This window comes from Octopus bimaculoides, chromosome 9 (genome assembly GCF_046866305.1).
Source record: "Octopus bimaculoides isolate indiv1 chromosome 9, ASM4686630v1, whole genome shotgun sequence".
Lineage (NCBI taxonomy): Eukaryota > Metazoa > Mollusca > Cephalopoda > Octopoda > Octopodidae > Octopus > Octopus bimaculoides.
This window is the reverse complement of record NC_142936.1, coordinates 77,449,567-77,474,566: the sequence shown is the minus strand read 5'-3', so window position 1 is coordinate 77,474,566 and position 25,000 is coordinate 77,449,567. Positions and strand designations below refer to the sequence as shown.

Sequence of the window (25,000 nt, the reverse complement as noted above, 5' to 3'; positions counted from 1 at the left end):
GATATTTTTTCATTTTTTAAACCAAAGAAGAAAAGCAAAAACGAAACAAAACAAGAAAGAAACTACTATAACTCCGCCGTGAAACTTAAGAAATACACCTCAAGATATATGTGTATATATATGTATGCGTGCACATATATATTGTGCGTGTTTGTATATATATAAATGATTTAGAAATGATGGCTTTAAGTTGCTAACAAAGATTATTTAAAAACCAATCAATGACAGAAGCAAAAGTGACTATTACTTGAAAAAGAAATCTGTATTATTACATAACAGCAGAGGAATATAACAAATCACACGGATATTAATTTAAACAATATCTATATAAATAAAAACAATATGGAATTTAGAATTTCTACACAAAGACTAATTACTATATTAGTCGCAATTACGTGTCTTGGTGACTTAAAGTTCGCGATAAGCACAGTAAGTAACCTTTGTTTTTTTTTATATATATATGTATTCTTTTACTTTCTTTTATTCTTTTACTTGTTTCAGTCATTTGACTGCGGCCATGCTGGAGCACCGCCTTTAGTCGAATCAAATCGACCCCAGGACTTATTCTTTGTAAGACTAGTACTTATTCTATTGGTCTCTTTTGCCTAACCGCTAAGTTACGGCGACGTAAACACACCAGCATCGGTTGTCAAGCGATGTTGGGGGGAGGGGGGACAAACACAGACACACAAACTCACACATACATATATATATATATATATATATATAGATAGATATAGATAGATAGATATAGATATAGATATATACATATATCTATATATACGACGGGCTTCTTTCAGTTTCCATCTACCAAATCCACTCACAAGGTTTTGGTCGGCCCGAGGCTATAGTAGAAGACACTTGCCCAAGGTAACACTCAGTGGGACTGAACCCTGAACTATGTGGTTGGTAATCAAGCTACTTACTACACAGCCACTCCTGCGCCCTATAATTATATTTAGTTGCATCAGTAGCGCCGCAGACAAACTGCTTGGCAGTAGTGACATTTCTTAAGGCTCTTTATGTCCTGAGTTCAAATTCCGCCGAAGCCGACTTTACCTTTCATCTCATTAGGGTCGGTGCAATCGACTTGCCCTTTCCACTCAAAGTTGCTGGCATTGTGCCAAAATCTGAAGCCATTATAACGACCACGAGCTGGCAGAATCGTTGGCACGTCGGACAAGATAATTAGCTGTATTTCTTCTAGTTCTTTACATTCTGAGTTCAAATTCCGCCGAGATCGACTTTGCCTTTCATCCTTTCGGGGTCGCTAAATTAAGTACCAGTAAAACACTTGGGTCAATGTAATCGACTTGTTCCCTCCCCCAAAATTTCAGGCCATGTGCCTATAGTAGAAAGTATTATTATTATTATTATTATTATTATTATTATTATTATTATTATTATTAGGGCAGCGAGCTGGCAGAATCGTTAGCGCGCCGGACGAAATGCTTAACGGTATTTCACCTGTCACTACGTTCTGAGTTCAAATTCCGCCGAAATCGACTTTTCCTTTCATCCTTTCGGGGTCGATAAATTAAGTACCAGTAAAACACTTTGGTCGGTATAATCGACTAGTCCCCTAACCCAAAATTTCAGGCCTCGTGCCTATATTAGAAAGGATTATTATTATTATTATTATGGCGGTGCCCTAGCATGGCCACAGCTCATGAGCTGAAACTAGATAAAATGAAATTGAAAAAAATGAAAGATTATTATTATTATTATTATTATTATTATTATTATTATTCATTTCTGTTGGTGGGGCTTAATTTTCTTTCTTTTTCTTTTTTTTTTTTCATTACCCTCATTTTAAATTGAGTTTGTTGTTATTTTTGTTACTGCTGTTATAGTTGTTGTTGCCCTTTGATACCGCTGCCGCTGCTCTTGCTTCTGCTTAGCACCTTCCCACTGCCACTACTGCTACCACCACCGATCGAAGATCAGCATCCCACCTGCAGCATCTTGTTATAGATTCAATGTAAAAGTACATTACACTATGTTTACTTACCATTTTGTAAGGTTTTTTTTTTTTTAGGCAGCAAATTTAAGGACGATCTGGCTGCTCTATCTAACAGGTTGAACGTCCACGTATTATATATTGCACGTTGGTTCATATTGAGTTTTTGTTTTAGCTGTTGTTATTGTTGATTTAGTATCAGGTCTGTCCCAACTGAGTCTTCCAACTTTGATAACTTTTCTTTTTAAGCAGAGCATAATCTCTTTCTTTCTTTCTTTCTTTCTTTCTTTCTTTCTGTCTTTCTATCTTCTTCATTCCTCTCTTTCTTTCAATCATTTCTCTCTCTCTCTCTCTCTCTCTCTCTCTCTCTCTCTCTCTCTCTCTCTCTTTCTCTCTGTATAAAGATAGATAGATAGATAGATAGATAGGAAAACTAACATATCTAACGTGTCCTGTCTTGTTGTTGTTTTTTTCTTTATAAGACAGTACGGCAACATTTGAAGGGTGTCTGCCAGCTGTTTCTATCGGATCGAACGAATATGGTCCTACGTCTTCTCGGAAATCAATATATCTTCTCTACCTGTGATAGTAAAACCGGCAGAGTAATTTGTAGTTTCCTATCGATCGAACACTGACAGTACATATCGATCTTGTAGCAGAAGTTACTTCACTTCTCTTTACTCTGTTATTATTGTTTAGTCCCTGGTCAACTATGGTCAGACAAACCTATGATCCGGGACATTCCGTCCTGGCCCATCGCTTAATTTTGGGAAAATCTATTATTACATTATTCAATCTAGTTTTTCTTTTCCGAAAATGATAACCCTTTAAGAAAGATTTGACACTTGGAAAACAATCATATACAGATTACTTCATTAACCCCTCTAACACACCGTTTCCGAATGCGAGGTCTAAGAATAAAGAAGGTTGCACAAAAGCAAAAAGAAAACTGGGGTTTTGTGACAGAAAGTGATTAAAACAAAAACAAATAGGATTTCATGAAAATATATTTGATAAAAGAAATGGTATTTACAACTTTTAAAAACAAGTTTATATATATATATATATATATATATATATATATATATATATATATATATATGACTGAACACGACACAATGAAGTAGAGAAATTTGAAAAGACAACACGAAACCAGTTATTTCTCAAAATACAATGTTTATATACCAAAAAGATTTTATAACATTTTTCTAACATTTTTCTAACATTTTTCTGACATAATTTAAATATATACTTTAACCAAGTAACACAAGCCTTCTGTAATTTTTTCACTCTTATTATCTTTTATATATATATATATATATATATATATATATATATATATATATATATATATATATATATATATATATATATATATACAGATACAGATACAGATATAGGGTAAAAATTAATAATTAATTAATAATTAGTAATTTTACCGAGTAGTTCGGTGTGTTAAAAAACCATTTGACTGTTATTTCTAATTTTCGGTGTGTGGTGAAGCAATATTGCTGAACCCTAAATATTAATTATATATACAGACAGACAAATAGATAGATAGATAGATAGATAGATAGATAGATAGATAGATAGATAGATAGATAGATAGATAGATAAGTGTAGATGTGGCTATGTTATGAAAAGTTTGCTTCCCAACAAATTGGTTCCGGGTTCAGCGCTACTGCGTGGCACTTTGAACAAGTTTCTCCTGTTGTAGTCTAGGGACAACCAAATCCGTGTAAGTGTATTTGGCAGAACAAAACTGAAAGAAGCCTGTCGTATATGTATATATATATATATATATATATATATATATATATATATATATATGCATATATACATACACACAACAGGCAGATTTGTTGTGAATATTTTAAAATTTCAACGTGAACGGTGAATTCAACTGAAGATGACCAATCGAATTCGTGCCTACGAACGTGATCCGAAAAGTCTGAAACTGCAGTATTGAATTATCCTTCATTTCTCTAACAGTATCCGTAGAGGCAAGAAAGAATTTTCCTATATTCACCGCCCGCAAATATCTCTGCCTGTAAACATTCAGTGAATCTCTACACAGTGGCGATAGCTTATCGGCTGCTATTTCTAGCAATGATCGTATTTCGTGTACATTCGCTTTATATTTATAATTCTATCTTTTATGGTGCTTTATTTTATTTTTGCTGGATAGTAATAATATTTTTAATAATATTTATATCTCTTGTGTATGTATATATACATACATACACACACACACACACACACATATATATATATATATATATATATATATATATATATATATATATATATATATATATATATATATATATATATATATATATAATTATAAGATCTGGTAATTAGTCATATATTAATATATTAATTAATATCGATTAATTATCAGGGGGCCAGCACATTTAAAGAATCAAAGAGATTCAGAAATATTATCTGCAATCTCAGGGGATTAAGGTACATTTTAAAAAATAACGTCGACCACTAACGTGGACAATTAATGCGCTAGAAATAGATCACATCTTGTGTCTATTAAGACCTAAAAAGTTCTCAACATGAAATATAGCAGCATACCAAAAACATGAGCGGGCAAGACATTTAAAATCACCTAAAAAAATCATTATTAAACAGGAACCAGGTTTCGGATTTAACAAATTCTTACCATTTGTCTATTCCTCATCAGCCTGATTTGTAATATAACAGCAATTATCAGAATCGTATACATAGTTGCCCACCGCCATGGGTGCGCGTGCATATGGTTCTGCTAATTACAGCTTAGTGATAAAATTCAGAAGTCTTCGTTTTGGCGCGCTAATTCCAGGAATATATCCGCAGAAAAAATTTACTGCGTCGAATATATTCAGTATGAGAACATGAGTAATGGGTAAATATTATTATAAGATCTGGTAATTAGTCATATATTAATATATTAATTAATATCGATTAATTATCAAGGGGCCAGCACATTTAAAGAATCAAAGAGATTCAGAAATATTATCTGCAATCTCAGGGGATTAAGGTATACATATATATACGCATATACATATATATACAAACACATATATATATCCATACGTATACATATATATACGCATATAAATATATATGGTAACACACACATATATATATATACATATTCATACCTTATATATATTTACATACATATATACATATATACATACATATATATACTCTCTTTACTCTTTACTCTTTTACTTATTTCAGTCATTTTACTGTGGCCATGCTGGAGCACCGCCTTTAGTCGAGCAAATTGACCCCAGGACTTATTCTTTGTAAGCCTAGTACTTATTCTATCGGTCTCTTTTTGCCGAACCGCTAAATTACGGGGACGTAAACACACCACCATCGGTTGTCAAGCGATGTTGGGTGGGGGGACAAACACAGACACATAAACATATACACACATACATATATACATATACACTATATATATATATATATATATATATATATATATATATATATATATATATATATATATATATATATATATATATATATATATATATATATACATACATATATACATACATATATACATACATACAGATATATATCTATCTATATATATATATATATATATATATATATATATATATACACCCACATACGTTTATCTTTGTGGGGGGTTAGGGGGTGTCTGTGTTAGTCCATCACCACTGCTTCACAACAGTCGGTTTGGCAAAAAGAGGCCGATAGCCAAAATTGTGGTCCCACGATTAACAGGCTTAACAAAAAAGCGTAAGTGCTGCCCAGCTGTAAGAGATGAATCGACAAACATTGAGAAGCAAAACTCTTTTCTCTGTAAAAGAATACATGCCAAAAGAGTTAGTATTGCTCGAGAATTCCATCTTGCATTACTTAAGTAGGGTATTTTTTTGAAACTTTACAGTAGAAAATTTGCCGGTTTCTTCAAAGAAACGAAAGATTCTAGCCAAATGAAACAGAAATTTCATGTCATCTCGCCATCCTGCTGATTCAGAAATCTTTTCTTCACCATTGTTGAAATTAGCCTGGAGTTTCTCGTAATTAGTTAGGAGCTCTGAGATGAATGTATATTCAATATTGAGAGATGACTTTTTTCTCCAAGTTCGTTATCCATTACAACACGAAGAGATCTATCAAGGATATGATGCTAACATCCAATAAATTACGGTTCTTTCAAACCCTTTTGAGCAAACAGTCTTTGCAACTGAATGACAATGCCATTTCTTTTCTCAGTGTTCACACTCGTTGTATCAGCGACAATCAACATTACACAGTTCCATAAATCGTATTCATCTAAAACAGCTGTTATTCCTTTCACAACAGTATCGGCTTTTCCGTTTGGTAATTGGAGTGCTTCTAACTTAACTCCTGTTCATTCTTTAAAAACTAGCATTTGGTATTCTTGGTCATCAATACGTTCGTCATCAAAATGCAATGACCAGTTTTCTAAACGTAGTGTTTTCTTCCTTTTCGTTTTTAGTTTGAAAGCTTGATAGTTGATTTGTAAATACCAGATTGGGAAGGAGTCTCGACATTGATTCCATCTTGAGATAATTGTCAACAAACTGTTGCTGCTTATTGGGTTGATAGCTTAGAAGTTATTACTAACTTGGTTGCAGTTCTAGTTTTGCTGCACTTCCTCCTTGTATGAATTCTTCATCTGATTTTTCGGACTCTTGATATTCACTTTCTGTCTCTGCTTCAGACGTTGACAACACTGAAGTTGTTCTGGTTGAAGTTGGCATTAAGGACACTTTTCTTCTTTTGGATGGATGGATGGACGGATAGTTTTGGAACTGGCTGCCTTTCCAGTTGCATGCCCAACCTGTCCTTTGCTTTGAATTTGAAGATAATGTAACCTTCTAACTTCAGTGCACAGCCATTCACCATTTTCCTTTGTGATACCAAAAGTTCCTTTCAATTAATCGTAATTTTCCTCGTTTTACACATTTATTGTAGGTATTCAGTACAATTTTCTACTTTTGCTTGTACATTTTGAAGAATTGATAAATATTAGAAATTTAATTTCTTTTGCTATAACCAAGTTACTTCTTTCGAAATTTCCTTTGTTCTTTCTTTCCTTTCTTTGGTGGTACCTCCAATGCACAGGTAGCGACCGACAATTTGAAGTTTGATTGGTATCATGCAGTTATTTTCCGAACAATGCTTTTCTAGAGTAACAGGTCTTCTTTTCTCATGTGAGACTTGAAATTGCACGAAATTCTTCGTCCAGATTTTTTGTTTCTTTGAGTGACACAAGAACTTCTCTTATGAGACATTATTTTAGATGCTCTAGTTGGATAGGCCTACAATTCTGAAAAAAAAACCAGATAATACAATCTTATCTATATTACGCTAAAACTCAAAGTTTTTTTTTTTCTTCTCTTGTCCTTTGATTAAGATGATAAAGATTACAAATGAAGTACTCATTTCCCCCTTTAACCCTTCGTGGGCCGGCGGCGTTGAAATTACACATAAGGTCATTGGAGTCCCTTTTATTTCTGCGTATTTCTGCACTATCCATAAAGTTTAATCTTGTATATATGAGTGAGTGCATGATACAGAACAAGAAATTCAGCACTTCTTTTCATAGTTTTATAAACTATACACATAGCACTAAATATAAAATAAAACAGAAAGAATGAAAGAAAAAAGTATATCCATTCATACCGGTACAAATACGAAGAAAATCGAATTATAGTTCATCAGAATATCTGAAAAAAGAACAGAAAAATATAATTCCACAGAAGGTCAATGAGGTCCATTTTGACCCCAATGACCATATTTTATGCTATAACATCCATATGACTGGAAATTTTTAACTCAAAATTTGTATGTGAATGCATAAACTATTGACAATGAAAGTCATGAGATATAAAATCCTTTAAATGAAAAATGTAAAAGTTGCATAACTTTTAAAATTTGCTGGGATCCCACGAAGGGTTAAGATAAAAAATCAAGCTGAAAATGTCGATTTGCGGTACTTCAAAGCATCGTCGCAGCCACCGCCGTTCGTCCTTTTTTCTTACTTTCTTTTTTTTCCTCCTTAGTGATTTATAAAACTTTCGGAGTGCCGTAGACTAAAAGATAGAGATTCTTCCTATATTTTTGTGAGATAATATTTTAATCACGTGTACTTGACTTGTTTTGTTCTTCGTAAAGGGAAAAAATTACAATTTTATTTTTTTTTTAAATATCAATCTTTATCATCCTAATCAAAAGGCAGAAAAATAATCAGAGAGACTATCTCTTTGTAGACGAAGATCAGTTGCAATGGGTAGAGTTGAATCTCATAAGAACGGACAAGCAAACAAGAACAAATAGGTTATACCTTATAATGAAACTCTTCTAAAAGCATTCAAGTGTTACTGCAACGTTAAAATCGTTGCCTCAGTGAGGTCAATTAAGTACGTCATCAAGTGCATGCCGAAATAAAATGACCTAGCTGCTGTTCAAATAAACAATGTTAATGAGATTCGTCAATATCTAATGGGTAGGTATATTGGACCATCCGAAACAGTTGCATCCATCTTAGGAATTTCTTTTCATGAAAGAGGACCTGCGATAGTGAGACTGCAAGTGATCTACCAGAAGAACAAAGAATATTGCTTAGAAATAATGAGGATATGGCTGTCAATGAACGACATATGAGAACAACATTGACAGAATTCTTTTCATTGTGCATCAATGATGGCATTGCAAATAATAAAAAAAAAAACCACTTCATGCTGAAGTAGCCGTGTATTTCACTTGGAACAGTAATAACAAAGAATGGCAAAGAAGGAAGCGAAGAAATAAAATTGAAGGTCATTTGAATGTTTTCAAAGAAGAAACACTTGGTCGTGTTTATGTTGTCACACCAAAAGCAGGAAAATTGTATTATCTAAGAATTTTATTGCATGAAGTTCGAAATAGTATTTTTTCTATTGCCACTGCGCATCGACATTTTCAACTTGGACTGGTTGTGACCCAATGGGTCACGGGCACATCTACCATATATTACATATGTGTGGATGCTATGTGTGTGTGTGTGTGATTGTGTTTGTGTATGCATTTGTGTGTGTTTGTGTTCGCGCGTATGTGTATGTGTCTGTCTGTCGCCACTTGATATTTGTATTAATCTGTTTACGTCTTTGCCACCGACCACCGAGTGGTTTGCACAAAAGGCACTAATAAATAAAGAGCCAAAATTCAATCCCACCTTAAATGCTGATGTCTATTTAATCGATTAATCAGTGCAAAGCGGCGCCCCGACATTGCCATAGTGCAAGTAAAAAGAGTAAACGCCTAACTGTTGAAAGTAGACGTAGCTAAACTTTCCAACATACGATAATATCGAGAACTAATAACTTTTCTCCGATTTGTCACTGGTTGCTTGCGCTGAAGATGTATCATCTCCACAACTCTGTTTTGTGGTTTCATCAATAACCATCCTCACACTTAATCTAAAGGTGTGCATTATAAGTTAACTAGAGTAGTACCGCCTATTAGAAATAGCTGCCAAATATCCATAAATTCACATGCTAACGTCAAGGAAAAGAATACATGTATTCTTTTCTACTCTAGACACAAGGCCCGAAATTTTGGGGGAGGGCGCCCAGTTGATTGAATCGACCTCAGTACGCCACTGGTACTTAATTTAGCGACCCCTATAGGATGAAAGACAAAGTCGACGTCGGCGGAATTTGAACTCAGAACGTAAAGACAGACGAAATATCGTTAAGCATTTCGCCCGGCCTGCTAACGTTCCTTATTTCTTTATTGCCCACAAGGGGTTAAACATAGAGGGGACAAACAAGGACAGACAAAGGGATTAGGTCGATTGCATCGACCCCAGTGCGTAACTGGTACTTAATTTATCGACCCCGAAAGGATGAAAGGCAACGTCGACCTCGGCGGAATTTGAACTCAGCATTTCCCCCGACGTGCTAACGTTTCTGCCAGCTCGCCGTCTTAAAAAAAAATACATGTATTGTCTAATGATAAAGGGTGGCTCCGATTGGAATTTCTTTCTTAGAAATGATTGGTCAGGGATAACATAGCGCTAAACAACAACAACAGCAACAACTTTTATTTAGTTGTAAGTATATAGGCGAAGGCGTGGTTGTGTCGTAAAAAGCTTGCTTCCTAAACATATGGTTCCGGGTTCAGTCCCACTTCGTGGCAACTTGGCCAAGTGTCTTCTTATATAGTCTCGGGCTGATCAAAGCCTTGTGAGTGGATTTGATAGAGAGAAACTGAAAGAAGCCCATCGTGTGTGTGTGTGTGTGTGAGTGTGTGAGTGTATGTGTGTGCGTGTGTGTGCGTGTGTCTGAGTTTTCCCCTCCCCCACCATTTGACAACGGCTATTGATGTGTTTACGCCCCCATTATTAGCGGTTCGGCAAAACAGATCGATAGAGTAAATACCAGGCTTTAAAATAAAAAAAGGTACAGGGGGTCGATTCATTTGAATAAAAATTCTTCAACGCAGTGCCCCAGCATGGCAGTAATCTAACTACAGGAACAAGTGAAAGATAAAGATATAAAAGGTATCCTATAGCTACAACTTTGCGTTTAAACAAGACTCATACCATCGCAAATTGGTGATCACTTAGTTACATGTTACGTAAGAAACTGCTGCCAGATTTCTCTAATGCCTTTAAAACATAACGTAGTCCTGAGTATATTGAGTGTAAGAGTGGAGGCGCAATGGCCCAGTGGTTAGGGCAGCGGACTCACGGTCATAGGATCGCGGTTTCGATTCGCAGACCGGGCATTGTGAATGTTTATTGAGCGAAAACACCTAAAGCTCCACGAGGCTCCGGCAGGGTTGGTAACGAACACTGCTGTACTCTTTCACCACAACTTTCTGTCACTCTTACTTCCTGTTTCTGTTGTGCCTGTAATTCAAAGGGTCAACCTTGTCACACTGTGTCACGCTGAATATCCTCGAGAATTACGTTAAGGGTACACATGTCTGTGGAGTGCTCAGCCACTTGCACGTTAATTTCACGAGCAGGCTGTTCCGTTGATCGGATCAACTGGAACCCTCGACGTCGTAAGCGACGGAGTGTCAACAACAACATTGAGTATAAGTGACCATGGTTGCTCGAGAGAATGCAGGCATAGATTTAAACAGCAGCAACAAGTTCACTCTGTAAATGTAAAATTCTTTTTAACCTCTTAACATATTATCCCGTATATTTTCGTTCAGAGATGTCTAATCAATATATATATTTGAACGAAAATATAAGTTCACTGTACTCTGAGGTATCTGTCACTTATTTCTAACACGAAATACTTGATGTTTTCCAGTTTTCTGCATCAGGGCATATTATTATTATTATTATTTTATGTTTGACTTTTGCTTTGCATTTGTACAAGTTGGATCCAAGTCTTACCCAGAGACCTCAAGAGACAACAAGTTAGAAGTTCATGTAGGTGTTATGCCTAAGGTACCATATATTTGGATTTCTACATAGTGTTGTTCTAAAGAATGTTTAAGAAACCATAAGAAAATTATGTGTTTGTTTTAAAATTTGAGATCACAGACAGTATTTTACGTAGGATATGGGTAGTTCCCATGAGCACTTATTATTATTATTATTATTATTATTATTATTATTATTATTATTATTATTATTATTATTGTTGTTGTTGTTGTTTTGTTGTTGTTGTTGTTATAAACAACCATAAGGCGCTGAACTAGCAGAATCGTTCACACGCTGGGCGAAATGCTTAGCGGTATTTTGTCTGCCGCTACGTTCTGAGTTCAAATTTCGCCGAGGTCGATTTTGCGTTTCATCCTTTTGGGGGTCGATTAAATAAGTATCAGTTACGCACTGGAGTCGAATAATCGACTTAATCCCCTCCCACAAGCTGCCCTTGTGGTAAAAACTTGAAACCATTAAGTACCAGTTGCGTACTGGGGTCGATCTAATTGACTGGTCCCTTCCCCTAAAACTTCGTGGCTTGTGCCTAGAGTAGAAAAGATTATTATTATTACAGGCGGAGGTGTAACTGTGTGGGAAGTAGCTTACTTACCAACCACATGGTTCCGTGTTCAGTCCCACTGCGTGGCACCTTTGGCAAGTGTTTTCTACTGTGGCTTCGGGTGACCAAAGCCTTGTGAGTGGATTTTGGTAGACGGAAACTGAAAGAAACCCGTCGTATGTGTGAGTGTGTATGTGTGTGTGTGTGTGTGTGTGTGTGTGTCCAACATCGCTTGACAACCGATGCTGGTGTGTTTACGTACCCGTAACTTAGCAGTTCGGCGAAAGAGACCGATAGAATAAGTACTAGGCTTACAAAGAATTAGTCCAGGGGTCGATATGTTCGACTAAAGGTGGTGCTCCAGCATGGCCGCAGTCGAATGACCGAAACAAATAAAAAAGAATAAAAAAAGAGAGAGAGAACCATAAGGCGGCGAGCTGGCAGAATCGTTAGTACACCGGGCGAAATGCTTAGCAAAGTGCTTAGCTGCTACGTTCTGAGTTCAAATTCCGCCGAGGTCGACTTTGCCTTTCATCCTTTCGGTGTACCAGTTACGCACTGGAATCGACGTAATCGACTTAATCCCCTCCTCCTCGTGGCATAAATTTGTAATTATTATTATAAACAACCAGTTGACTAATATCGATATTAACCCTTCTTATTTCACATCATTTCACTTTCCTTCTATATTTGTCTTAATTCTTCGCTGTGCCGTTGATTTATTGGATTTGGAGAATCTGTGTCTGTTTCTTTTGTTCTTCTTTCCGTGAAACCAAGTGTTTCTAAGTTTTTGTGTAAATTTGTTGGTACGTAACCTAATGAATCTATGATGATAAGTACAATTGAGAATACGTAAGCCAACTCAGGAAATCTCTAGTGAGACTTTTTATTGATGTACCCGAAGAGACCCAGAACGGGTCGAAACATCTGTCGTACCCAATAAAATTTTTTACTCATTCCATTTATTTTATTACCCCAATACTGTTACCCCAACCGCCACTACGAAGTTCCTGCAATAAATCTCCGGAGAACAACAGGTAATCGAAACTGTGCCGCGGTGCTTTACTCATCATCTTTTTATACATTTTGTATAATTTCTCCATTATATATATATATATATAGTGACGGAATTGGAATTCTAAAGCGACAAATAGCAAATTATACTCAATAAAGCAACTGTATACGAATATATAGATTATATATTGTTCACTATTCTAACGTGGCTATTTCTACTGACGTCACTAAAATACAGAATGTCTTGTACATACATACATGCATACATGCATACATACATACATACATACATATGAAAATGTAAAATGAAAATTCCAAGCAAAATGGAGAATACTTTTGGCGAATTAATGCGGAACTGACAGCTCTTGTGCCCTGACTAGGAATTCTCATTTTTACTTATCATCATAGGTTCATTAGGTTACGTACCAACAAATTTACACAAAAACCTAGAAACACTTGAAGTATATTTGCCACTTAAATGCGGCTAACCCCTAAGGGTGAATGCTACTGTAGCTTGTAGCCCCAGGAGAACATGCGAAGGGCTCCCAATGCAAATACATATATCTTTTTTTGCAGTGACGAAAATTCACTGATCTCAAAAAAGTGTAAACAAGCAATAAATCTCTGAACGAGGTATAAACAGTAACTGCACGACAACGTGAAGTATATTTGCTACATATTTGAGACATTCAAAAAATTTTGTCTATGAGATTCTTATGTGAATAGATGCACACACTTGGGTGTATGCATCGATAGTTCAAGCAACACAGCAACTCAGCCACATACTTACAAACATCGAGAACTCCCTAAACTCAGTCTTGTTGCTTTCCTAACAATCGGCTTGAGCTCTCTTAAGAACTTAAATTAAACTCAAAGAAAAAAAACACAACATATATACATACATGCATGCATGCATACATTCATACATACATACGTACATACATACGCACATACGCAGGTACGTATATGCATGCATACATTAGTAGAGACTTCCACGTTTAATAATTATAGAAATGAATGAGTAAATATGCGCGCACCTGTATTTCTTTCATATAATCTATTTAGATTTGTGTGTGTAAAATGTTTAATAAACTCAATGGACACTTCATAAATTACATTCAGAATGAAAGAGAGTTGATTCATTCTGTAGTGTAATGGCTGAATTATGTTTGAGTTAGATAAGTTAAATGAATAAACTGGTGAAATTGTTGTGGGTTACGTTGAAGTTGAACAGTTTCGGGTCAAATTGTTGATAGGAATAGAAGCCCAATAAGTTTCAGCAAGGGAAAGAAAATGAGTAATATGTTTAATACGGGATCTTGGTGAAGGTGAGAGGTGTGTGAGGGAGAAAGCAACTGAGTGAGAGAGAGAGAGGAGCAGAGAGAGAGGAGTAGAGAGAGAGGAGAAGAGAGAGAGTGAGATATACAGGGTGTCCACAAAGTCTGGGTACATGGAGTAAATAAAATCATGACATAAACAATTAAATATAAGAAATAATTTCTTGAAGTATGTGTCAATCCCATGTACCCAGACTTTGTGGAAACCCTGTATATACACAGAGAGAGAGAGAGAGAGAGAGAGAGAGATGTGCGTAGAAAGAGAAACATACAGTAAAACAGAGACAAGAGAAAAGACGAAGAACAGAGATACAGAGAGAAAGAGAGAGGAGTATATTAAGGTGAATTAGATGTGCAGTGGGTTATATCTAGAAAACTGAACCAGTTATAGAGGTGGTAGGTAAAATAAATAGCAAATATATGGACCAGTGGTTATAGCATGTTGCTGACGTGAGACTTTTTTATATACACTAGAACGATTATCTTTTCATTGTATTATTGCTTTAAGGTGTTTATGAGCGTAGCAAGTTAATGTGGTGCCTCTCTCTCTCTCTCTCTCTCCTTCTCTCTCTTCCCTTCTCTCCCTCCTCTTTCTCCTTTTTCCTCTCCTTATCTATTTATCTATCTATCTATTTCTCCCCTTCTCTCTATGTCTCTCTTTCTGATTTTCTTTCTCTCCTAATCTGTCAGTCTGTCTGTCTGTCTCTCTCTCTCTCTCTCTCTCTCTCTCTCTCTCTCTCTCTCTCTCTCTCTCTCTTGTCACTCTCTTTCAATCTCCTTGTCTCACCACTCCCCCTGTCTCAATCTGTCTTTCTCTTTCTCTCCGTCACTCTTTTCCTCTTTATATGTCTCTCTTTTATTCTCATTCTCTCGCCACTCTCTCTTTCTCTTACCCTCTTTACCTCTCTCTTTTCCTGCTTTCTATCTCACAAGCACACTATCTCACACACATTTACTTAAGCACAATCACACACACACACATACACACACACCCTAATCACACTCATACACATAGAGACTCATATACCCACACATGCAAACACACACTACTTACATACATCAAACAGCAACAAAAGCGCTGAAGGTCATCCCACTGTCTACAATTGCTATGTCCGTACTACTAGTTCCATTGACCTCTCACAGTGACCACACTTGTGATCCACAGACTCAAAACCGTACAACAAAGACCAGCTAATCTCAAAACAGTTATTATATCAGTCCTAGGTCATAACAGCTGGTGAGCTTATTCAAATTAAAAGTTTACTATCTATAGCAGACACGGGGGTGGGGTGGAAACTTTTTCGAGAAACGTGCCGCACGTAACATAGTTCATCATCAAACAGGCAACACAACTACAAAAAATTCAAGGTAATTTTCGTTTGGTGTGCCATTCAAGAAGTCCAGCGGGCCGCAATTTACCCAATACAGGTGTAAGCATTTCCTTATTTCAGTTTACTTTAGTGCCCTTTCGATTTTTTAGCAAAATAGAGTAAATAACACTATCCATGACGACCCCTTCATATATCTAATGATACTAGGTATATTCGACTGCTATTTTTAGCAGATCTACTGGTTACGTAGAGCAGACATATGGGCAAACTTTCCAGAGAAGCGGGCTGCATGAAGCATGACTTATCATCGGGCGGACTACACTACTGAAAAAAGAAATGATAATTTTTCCTTAGGTGTGCCATTCAGAAACCCCCGTAGGCTGCAGGTTGCCCATGAATGACTTATAGGTTTATTGCGATGTTTCTAACACACCTGACAGCATTCTTCCGTTAGACACGTTTACACTATTTTTCTTTTTTTCTTTTTTTACCATTTCTTGAAAACAAATTAACGTTCATCTGAATTTATATTGAAAAAGAAGAAAACACAGAAATCACTATTTAATCCATAAATAAACCTTCAATTCACAAGGATTTTCGAGGATTCCTTCACTTTCAAACATCTTTCATCGCATATAATGCAATACCAATATTATCTTCTCTTCTGAACTCTTCTGAAATGACATTGTGCCATTTCTCATTAAAGCCGATTCATTCACCCTCATATCCACTTCAATTTCCTGTCAACCCGGGACTTTCTCTTTAATTGTTTTAGTCATTGGACTGTCGTCATGCGGGGACACCGCATTGAAGGATCCCAGTATTTACTTCCATTATTTCCAAAACTTTTACCGAGCCGCTAGGTAAGATGCAAGTAAACAAACCAACACACAAACTTATATACAACAGGTTTCCATACAATTTCCGTCTACCCACTTTTACTCACAAGATATTGGTCGGCCTGAGGCTATAGGAGAAAACACTAGTGCAAGGCGCAGTGCAGATGAATTGAACCCGAAACTATGTGGCTACAAAGCGAGCTTCTTAACCTCACAGCCATTCCTGTGCTCATTTATTGAATCCTCTCAAGTCAGAACATGCTCCCTTGGGAACAAGTACTTAGCATTTTCTTTTTCCTTGCTCTCGCCTTTAACTATTAACATTCGATGAAAATCAGAATTTTGTGATAATTTAGCGACGGCTAATCTGAGTTGGCAACAATGACTACAAAGAGTTAATTGATCAAATGAACACCTACATCTTTCTTCTTTCTGTCTGGCTCGAGATTCAGCATGTTGGCATAGATATTTTTTTCTTTTGCCCTTATTTATAATTGTGCGTGTGTATATATATATATAATAGGCGTAGGAGTGGCTGTGTGGTAAGTAGCTTGCTTACCAACCACATAGTCCCGGGTTCAGTCCCACTGCGTGGCATCTTGGGCAAGTGTCTTCTACTATAGCCTCGGGCCGACCAAAGCCTTGTGAGTGGATTTGGTAGACGGAAACTGAAAGAAGCCTGTCGTATATATGTATATATGTGTGTATGTGTTTGTATGTCTGTGTTTATCCCCCCAACATCGCTTGACAACCGATGGTGGTGTATTTATGTCCCCGTAACTTAGCGGTTCGGCAAAAGAGACCGATAGAATAAGAACTAGGCTTCCAAAGAATAAGTCCTGGGGTCGATTTGCTCGACTAAAGGCGGTGCTCCAGCATGGCCACAGTCAAAAGACTGAAACAAGTAAAAGAGTAAAAGAGTATATATATATATATATATATATATATATATATATATATATATGAAAGTATCACAATTCGACCAGAACGTCAGATGCTGGTCACAATACGCTTCCAATTTTCTCTTGATTGCGCCAGTCTTTTCTATCTTGACTCAAATTGGTCTAACTCAATCTCCTCGCCTTCGTCATGGAGGACTTCCAAGTGGCCTTTTCCGATCTTTTGGATACGAGTCGGCAACTGTTGGAGACCACACCTGCTGTCTGTGAACCTTGCGACCTGTCCGGTCAAGCGGAATTTTTGCTTTCGGTATAATTTGACAGATAAATAGACAGAGAGCGAGAGAGAAAAGAGGAGAGAAGAGAGAGAAAAGGAGAGAAGAGAGAGACAAGAGAGAGTGAGAGAGAAAAAATGAAAAGCAAATAGTAAAAATTAGTTAGATGGGACAGCTTCACGAACAGAATTTTTTGCTTGACAGTGGAAAGAATCACATTTCGGACACTGTCCTTCTTTGGAATGTAGGTGAACAGTGGAAAGAGAAGAGAAAAGAAAAGCAAAGGCCATAATAAGAAAGAAAGAAAGAAAGAAAGAAAGAAATCATTGAAAGAATTCTCTTGAAATAGCCCACGTGTCTTGTTTGTCTTTTGTTTTACCTCCTTAAGGCAGCAGTTTAACCTTTCATTACTATTACATTCTGGTGGACTCCCCCCACCCATATCCACTCGATGTTTAAAAACTAGTTTTATAGGCACTTCTTTCAAAATTCCTGCTTTGCTTTTCACACGTTAACTTGTGTATGTCTCTACAAGTACTCTTTGAGAGACCATGCTTCTGTAGCCAGAAACATTAATTTCAAAATTTTGCCACAAGGGCAGCTTGTAGGAGGGGATTAGGTCGATTACGTCGACCCCAGAGCGTAACTGGAACTTTTTTAATCGACCCCGAAAGGATGAAAGGCAAAGTCGACCTCGGCGGAATTATGGCCAGAAACACGTTAAACTATGTATAACATTAAAGAAAGAAACCTAGCTGCTTCTTGCTATAAATACACCTTAATCAACATTTTTCATGGACCCTTAAAATACCCAATTTACTATTTTGCTAGCGTGAACCCCAAAACCTGAATTCTCTTATGACTCCTAAGATTCAAATGGATCACAATTGGGAACCACTGTCATATATAACCCTGGCTGCGTTTTCGCAACGCAAAACCTGCTCCTACTTGTTTGTATACGAAGTCGCCGAGAAGCGTCTGACTGAGCATACGAAATGTTCAGTAGGTAGTCGACATCCGTAGCTAACAGCTACTGTCCTTCTCTTCCAGATTGTGAAAGCTTACCATAACGTTTAATCCAATACAGTGACATTTTTTTTATGGGCATATATGGGTTAAGTATATGAAGCAATTGTAGAAAAACTATCACGTATTTAATAACTAAAAAGAAAACCATTATTACTTACATAAATACTACTCTTTTACTTGTTTCAGTCATTTGACTGCGGCCATGCTGGAGCACCTCCTTTAGTCGAGCAAATCGACCCCGGGACTTATTCTTTGTAAACCTGGTACTTATTCTATCGGTCTCTTTTGCCGAACCGCTAGGTTACGGGGACATAAACACACCAGCATCGGTTGTCAAGCAATGCTAGGGGGACAAACACAGACACACAAACACACACACACATACATATATATATATATATATACATATATATATACATATATACGACGGGCTTCTTTCAGTTTCCGTCTACCAAATCCACTCACAAGGCTTTGGTCGGCGCCGAGGCTATAGTAGAAGACACTTGCCCAAGATGCCACGCAGTGGGACTGAACCCGGAACCATGTGATTGGTAAGCAAGCTACTTACCACACAGCCACTCCTGCGCCTTGCTACTTACCACACAGCCACTCCATAATATTCTATATAATATTTTTTTCTAAACATTGATTTCATAACAAGGTCATAACATTTATTTGGTTTCCATGGAAGGTGTATCATCGTATCAATAACGTTTTATTGCTTTACTTATTTTATTCATCAAGCAAGACTAACAGAAGCAAAAGTTCATTTCGGTGAAACGATAACATAAAATCCATAATGTCGAAAGTAAATAAATTATATCTAACACGCAATAATCCATGATCCATGATCTTATAAACTTACAAACTCACTGTTTCTCCTTTCTGAATATATTACTTTCTAACACAGCTATTGGAGAATTGAGAACATGTTCTTTATCTTTTCCGTTTTTCGTTTATTTTACTTGCGTCACGATGGGCTTTCAAGGGTTTAGCCAAGCAAATCGATCCCGCTAATTATTTTTCTAAGTCTGGGACATAGTCTTCTATCAGTCCGTTTTGCTGAGCCGCTAAGTTATGAGTGTCATTAACAAACCAATGTTGGTTTCCAAGCAGTGCGGGTACAGACAAACGCAGCTGCACACACACACACACACACACACACACACACATATATATACATATATATATATATATATATATATATATATATATATATATATATATATATATATATATATACGTATATATATGTATATATGATTTGATTTGATCTAGTTTCACCTCATGAGGTGTGGTCATACTGGGGCACCGCCATTTGGTATTGCTACATAATTTTACTTCACTAATTCTTTTTACAAATTGACATCTAGTACATGAGGGAGTTTGCTGCCGCTAGCCTCATTTACACATCCTGCTGTGAAGTTGGTTCATCTGGGACACTTGACAGTAAGAGGTCCAGTTTCGTTTTGAAAACACCTACATCCACCCCGCGTAGGTCTCTCAGATCCTTCGGGGGGATATCGAAGAGTTGTGGTCCTGTAAAGCCCAGGCTGTTGCAATATTTAGTCCTATATCTTGACGGCAATTTTGGAGACCTTGGCACTATGCAGCGGCGCACTGTTCAAGCATTAGTGTAACTCTCAATGCCAAAGTTTGGGACAAGCCCATCTAGGATCTTCCAGATGTATATTATGGCATATCTTTCTCGCCTACACTCTAAGGAATAGGGTCTTAATCTCTTGAGTCTTTCCCATAGCTTATATGCTGCATAGAGGCTTCGTGTAGCTTCATTGGATTGCCTCAAGTTCTGCAATTAATTTGACACTGGTTGGTGACCATAGCTGGGAGCAACTCTTGCTGTGAGGTTGGTTCATCTGGGACTCTCGACAGGAAGAAGTACAGTTTTGGTTTGAAAACCCCTACATCCACTTTGTGTAGGACACTCAGGCTCTTTGAGAGAATATTGAAAAGCTATGGGTCCCTGAAACCCACGCTGTTGCAGTAACTGGTCCTGAGGCGCGATGGCATTTCTGGGACCTTCGGCACTGTACAGAGTCGGCCCGTTCTGGCATTTGTGTAGCTCTCAATGTCAAAATTTGGCACAATTCCTCCAGGATCTTCCAAATGTATATTACTGCACACCTCTCCCGCTTTTGCTCCAAGGAATAGAATCTTAGCTGTTTCAGCTTTTCCCAGTAGCTGAGCTGTTGCAATAAGACGATCTTCCTTGTGAAGCTTCGCTAGATTGCTTCAAGATCCGCTGTTAATTTTACACTTTTGGGTGACCATCGCTGGGAGCAATAATCCCAGCCGGCTGAGGACGAATGTCCTCCAGAGGACCATCATGGTTTCCTTCTCTCTAGTTCTGAACGTTATCAGGATCCATCCAGCCAGTCTTCTGCACTTTGTCGCCATCCTGGTAATATAGCAGAAGACACCTGACCAAGGTGCCGCCTAGTGGGATTGAACCTACATATCGCTATAGTCGTTTACATTAACTCTAACAATTGATTAGCATTTATGTTATTGTACCACTCGGTCATGCGAGATTTGAATCCAGCATGTTAAGGGATTTAACGAAATATCAGAAGGTATATTTCGAGATTTCCTTGCGATATTACCTATATGCCCCTCTCTTTTACTCGAATATATTAACACTTACATAAAATGCGAAATTGTGGTGACTTTCGTTCAGACAGATAGACTTATCTAAATACCAACAGAGTTTCTATGACAAACTGATACCTACCCGAAAACTATAAATTCATCGTGTTTTAATGGCATTTAACAAAACGATTTCAACTTAATTGCTCCTTATTAGCTCCAATGAAGTCAAGACCAGCTGTTCTTCAGTCAGATGGTGTACAAACTATAGCTACCCGTTGCTTATGAACATTCTCTCTCATCTAGTGTTAATACCGAGAATTATATTTAGAGCAATATTATATTTACATCCATATACATATTTAAATATTTAAGTTGCTTTGCTTAATGTAAACCATTATGAAATTATCACTCGTACTTTGTTCTTAAAAACTACCGGATGATAAATGACATATGTGGGCGTATATGTGTGTAAGATATATATTCATATATGAATATATACGCACATACATATACTTATCTGTAGAGGCGCAATGGCCCAGTGGTTAGGGCAGCGGACTCGCGGTCATAGGATCGCGGTTTCGATTCCCAGACCGGGCGTTGTGAGTGTTTATTGAGCGAAAACACCTAAAGCTCTACGAAGCTCCGGTAGGGGATGGTGGCGAACCCTGCTGTATTCTTCCACCACAACTTTCTCTCACTCTTACTTCCTGTTTCTGTTGTGCCTGTAATTCAAAGGGTCAGCCTTGTCACACTGTGTCACGCTGAATATCCCCGAGAACTACGTTATGGGTACACGTGTCTGTGGAGTTCTCAGCCACTTGCACATTAATTTCACGAGCAGGCTGTTCCGTTGATCGGATCAACTGGAACCCTCGACGTCGTAAGCGACGGAGTGCCAACAACAACATATACTCATCTACACACACACACACACACACACACAATTGTGAAAGTACGTTGTGTAGTCATTAGATTATCCCGATCATATTTTGGTTTCAATCTGAACTGGACTACTTGAGGAAGGCATTGTATTTCACATTGCTCCATTCGACTCTGCTGTCACAAAATCAAACTTTCGGAGAGTTGAGGCGGGTGCTCTCAACAACATAAGCTTCTAAAGCAATGGGTAAAATCATGGTACATGTGACCAAAACATTCTCATTGGTTACTCAATGGCTAGTTCTTTGTATACATATATGTATATCTTTTATTCTTTCATATTTTGATTGCTTCAGTCATTAGACTTCGGCCATGTTGGGGCACCATCTAATTAAGAATTTTAGTCGAACCAATCGGTCCTAGTACTTACTTTTCACGCCTGGTACTTAATATATCTTCCGTTTTTCCGAACCGCTGAGCTATACGAACGTAAACACACTAACACCGGTTGTCACGCGGTGATGAGGGACCAACACAAGCACAGACACACGCACACACACATAAATGTATATATATATATAACCCATTATTTCTAACTTATATACCTATACATACATACACGACGGGTTTCTTTCTGTTTCCGTCTACCAAATCAGCTCACAAAGCTCTGATCGGCGTGAGGCTATAGTAGATAATGCTTACCAGAGCTAGCATGCAGTTGGACACATCCTGAAACCATGCAATTGAGAAGCAATTTTTTTTTATCACACAGCCACACGTGCGCCTCTGTGTGTATGTGTATGTGTGTGTATGTGTATGTGTGTGTTTGTATCTGTTAATGACAATAGAATGGGGATTATATAATCAGCTGTTGTTTCTCTTAAGAGAAGCTGTACATCGAGAGCTGAGTGCTTATTCAACATTCTACAGCTTCTTCAGAACCACTGTCCTCTCCTAACACGTTACGCAGCAGCATAAATGGAGTTCTAACAACTGACTAATGGTATCTCTATGACTACGAAAAATCACGAGACAGACAGACTGACTGACAGATAGATAGATAGATAGATAGATAGATAGATAGATAGATAGACAGATAGATAGATAGATAGATAGATAGATAGATAGATAGATAGATACGTATATATAAAACATAAATGTAGAATAAACGCTTGGCTTTGATAAAACACACTGGACAAAATACAGAGATCACCATTCTCTTTCATCAGCTGTATAGACTGAGGGCCAAGGTAGTTTCGGCACCATAATTAAGAGGCCTGCGTACTCATCTCAGTGCGCCCGAGTATAAGTCTCAAGAAAAGATGACGAACGCTACATTATCTAATTTACCCTTTCTTTTGATAACACGTGTGATCTAAGGAGAATGGGGCTGCTATTTATAACCGGTCGGTTCAACATGTAGATTTTCCAACATCCAGCCTTGTTTCCGTGTTGTTTTTTCGCTCCTCGGGTTCAACCTAATCCAGTAGATCTATGATCAAGTGCTTTCCTTGCCATGAACATTACATCTTTGCTCCATGTTCTAGGAATCCAAGAGAGTGAATACATCACCCAACTTGTTTTATTTCAAGACAAGAAAAAAGGTATAGTGTTGGAGGGATATGGCTACTATCTTAATAGAACGACAGACTACGTAGAGTCTGCCACGTCATTGACTGCTGCTGATGCTGGCTGCAGCGGCTGTGGTTATGCTAGTGTTGGTGGAGAGTGGAAGGAGTGGAAGTAATGGAATTGATGTAAGTTGCGGTCGCTGTGATAGTAGTGGTCATGGCGTAGGTATGGTTGCTGGTGCGGTGCTGGTGTTAGTGGAGATGGAGATAATACTACGAGGGTGAGTCAAAAAGTAATGCCATTTTGTTTAGGACAGGTATAATTACCAACACAGGAACATGTACCATACGTCAAAATGAAGCTGGTCCTCTGTGGATCACATCCCTACTTCTCAACATAGTCACCGTTTCTCTCAATAGCGATGTTTCACCTCCGAATGAGAGCATGTATCCCTGCCCTGTAAAATTCTGTTGACTGTTCTTTGAGCCACTTCAGATTTAGCACCTTCAGACTATCATCTCTTCGGCGATACGAAAGAGGGTTTGAGAGGCAAACATTATTCCAGTGACGAGGAAGAGAAAACTGTAGTGAAGAAGTGGCTCAAAGAACAGTCAACAGAATTTTTACGGGGCAGGGCTACATGCTCTCATTCGAAGGTGGAACATTGCTATTCAAAGAAACGGTGGCTATGTTGAAGAATAGGGATGTTATCCACAGAGGACCAGCTTCATTTTGATGTATCATACATGTTCTTGTGTTGGTAATTATACCTGTCCTAAGCAAAGTGACATTACTTTTTGACTCACCCTCGAAGTAGTGACACGTATAATGGTGGCGTTGGTGGTGATGGTGGTGTTGGTGATGGTGGCGCTGCTGCTGTTGTCGATGGAGGAAATGATTGTAGGAGCAGCTATTGTGGTGGTAATTATTATAGTGATGGTCGTGGTGGTGGTGGTGGTGGCGGCGATGCTAATATTGGAGATGGAGGAAATGCTAGTAGACACAGCTATTGTGGTGGTAATTATCATTGCGGTACTGATGGCGTCGATGATAATCGTTGCTGTGGTTAGTGATTGTCGCGGTGGTGGTGAAGGTGACGCTAGTAGTGGTAGCTATGATGACGGTGGTGGTGGTGGTGGTGGTGGTAGTGGTGGTGGTAAAGATGGTGGTGGTGGTGGTGGTGGTGATGTTGGTGACCATGAATAAGTCTACATATACATGTAAGCCAACATAAATAAGCACTATTGGTGTGAATTTTCA

The 25,000-nt window shown here is 37.7% G+C and overlaps 1 protein-coding gene across 1 annotated transcript in view; it reads left to right on the top strand.

Annotated features, from left to right (window-relative positions):
• The window catches only part of LOC106868257 (uncharacterized), a 228,182-nt gene that overhangs the window by 363 nt on the left and 202,819 nt on the right, over window positions 1-25,000 (top strand). The window contains exon 1 of the mRNA XM_089358208.1: window positions 1-429. This exon is cut by the window's left edge and continues 363 nt beyond it. Within this exon, the coding sequence (XP_089214334.1) occupies window positions 343-429 (87 nt within the window). The 5' untranslated portion in view covers window positions 1-342. The remainder of the gene's footprint in view (window positions 430-25,000) is intronic.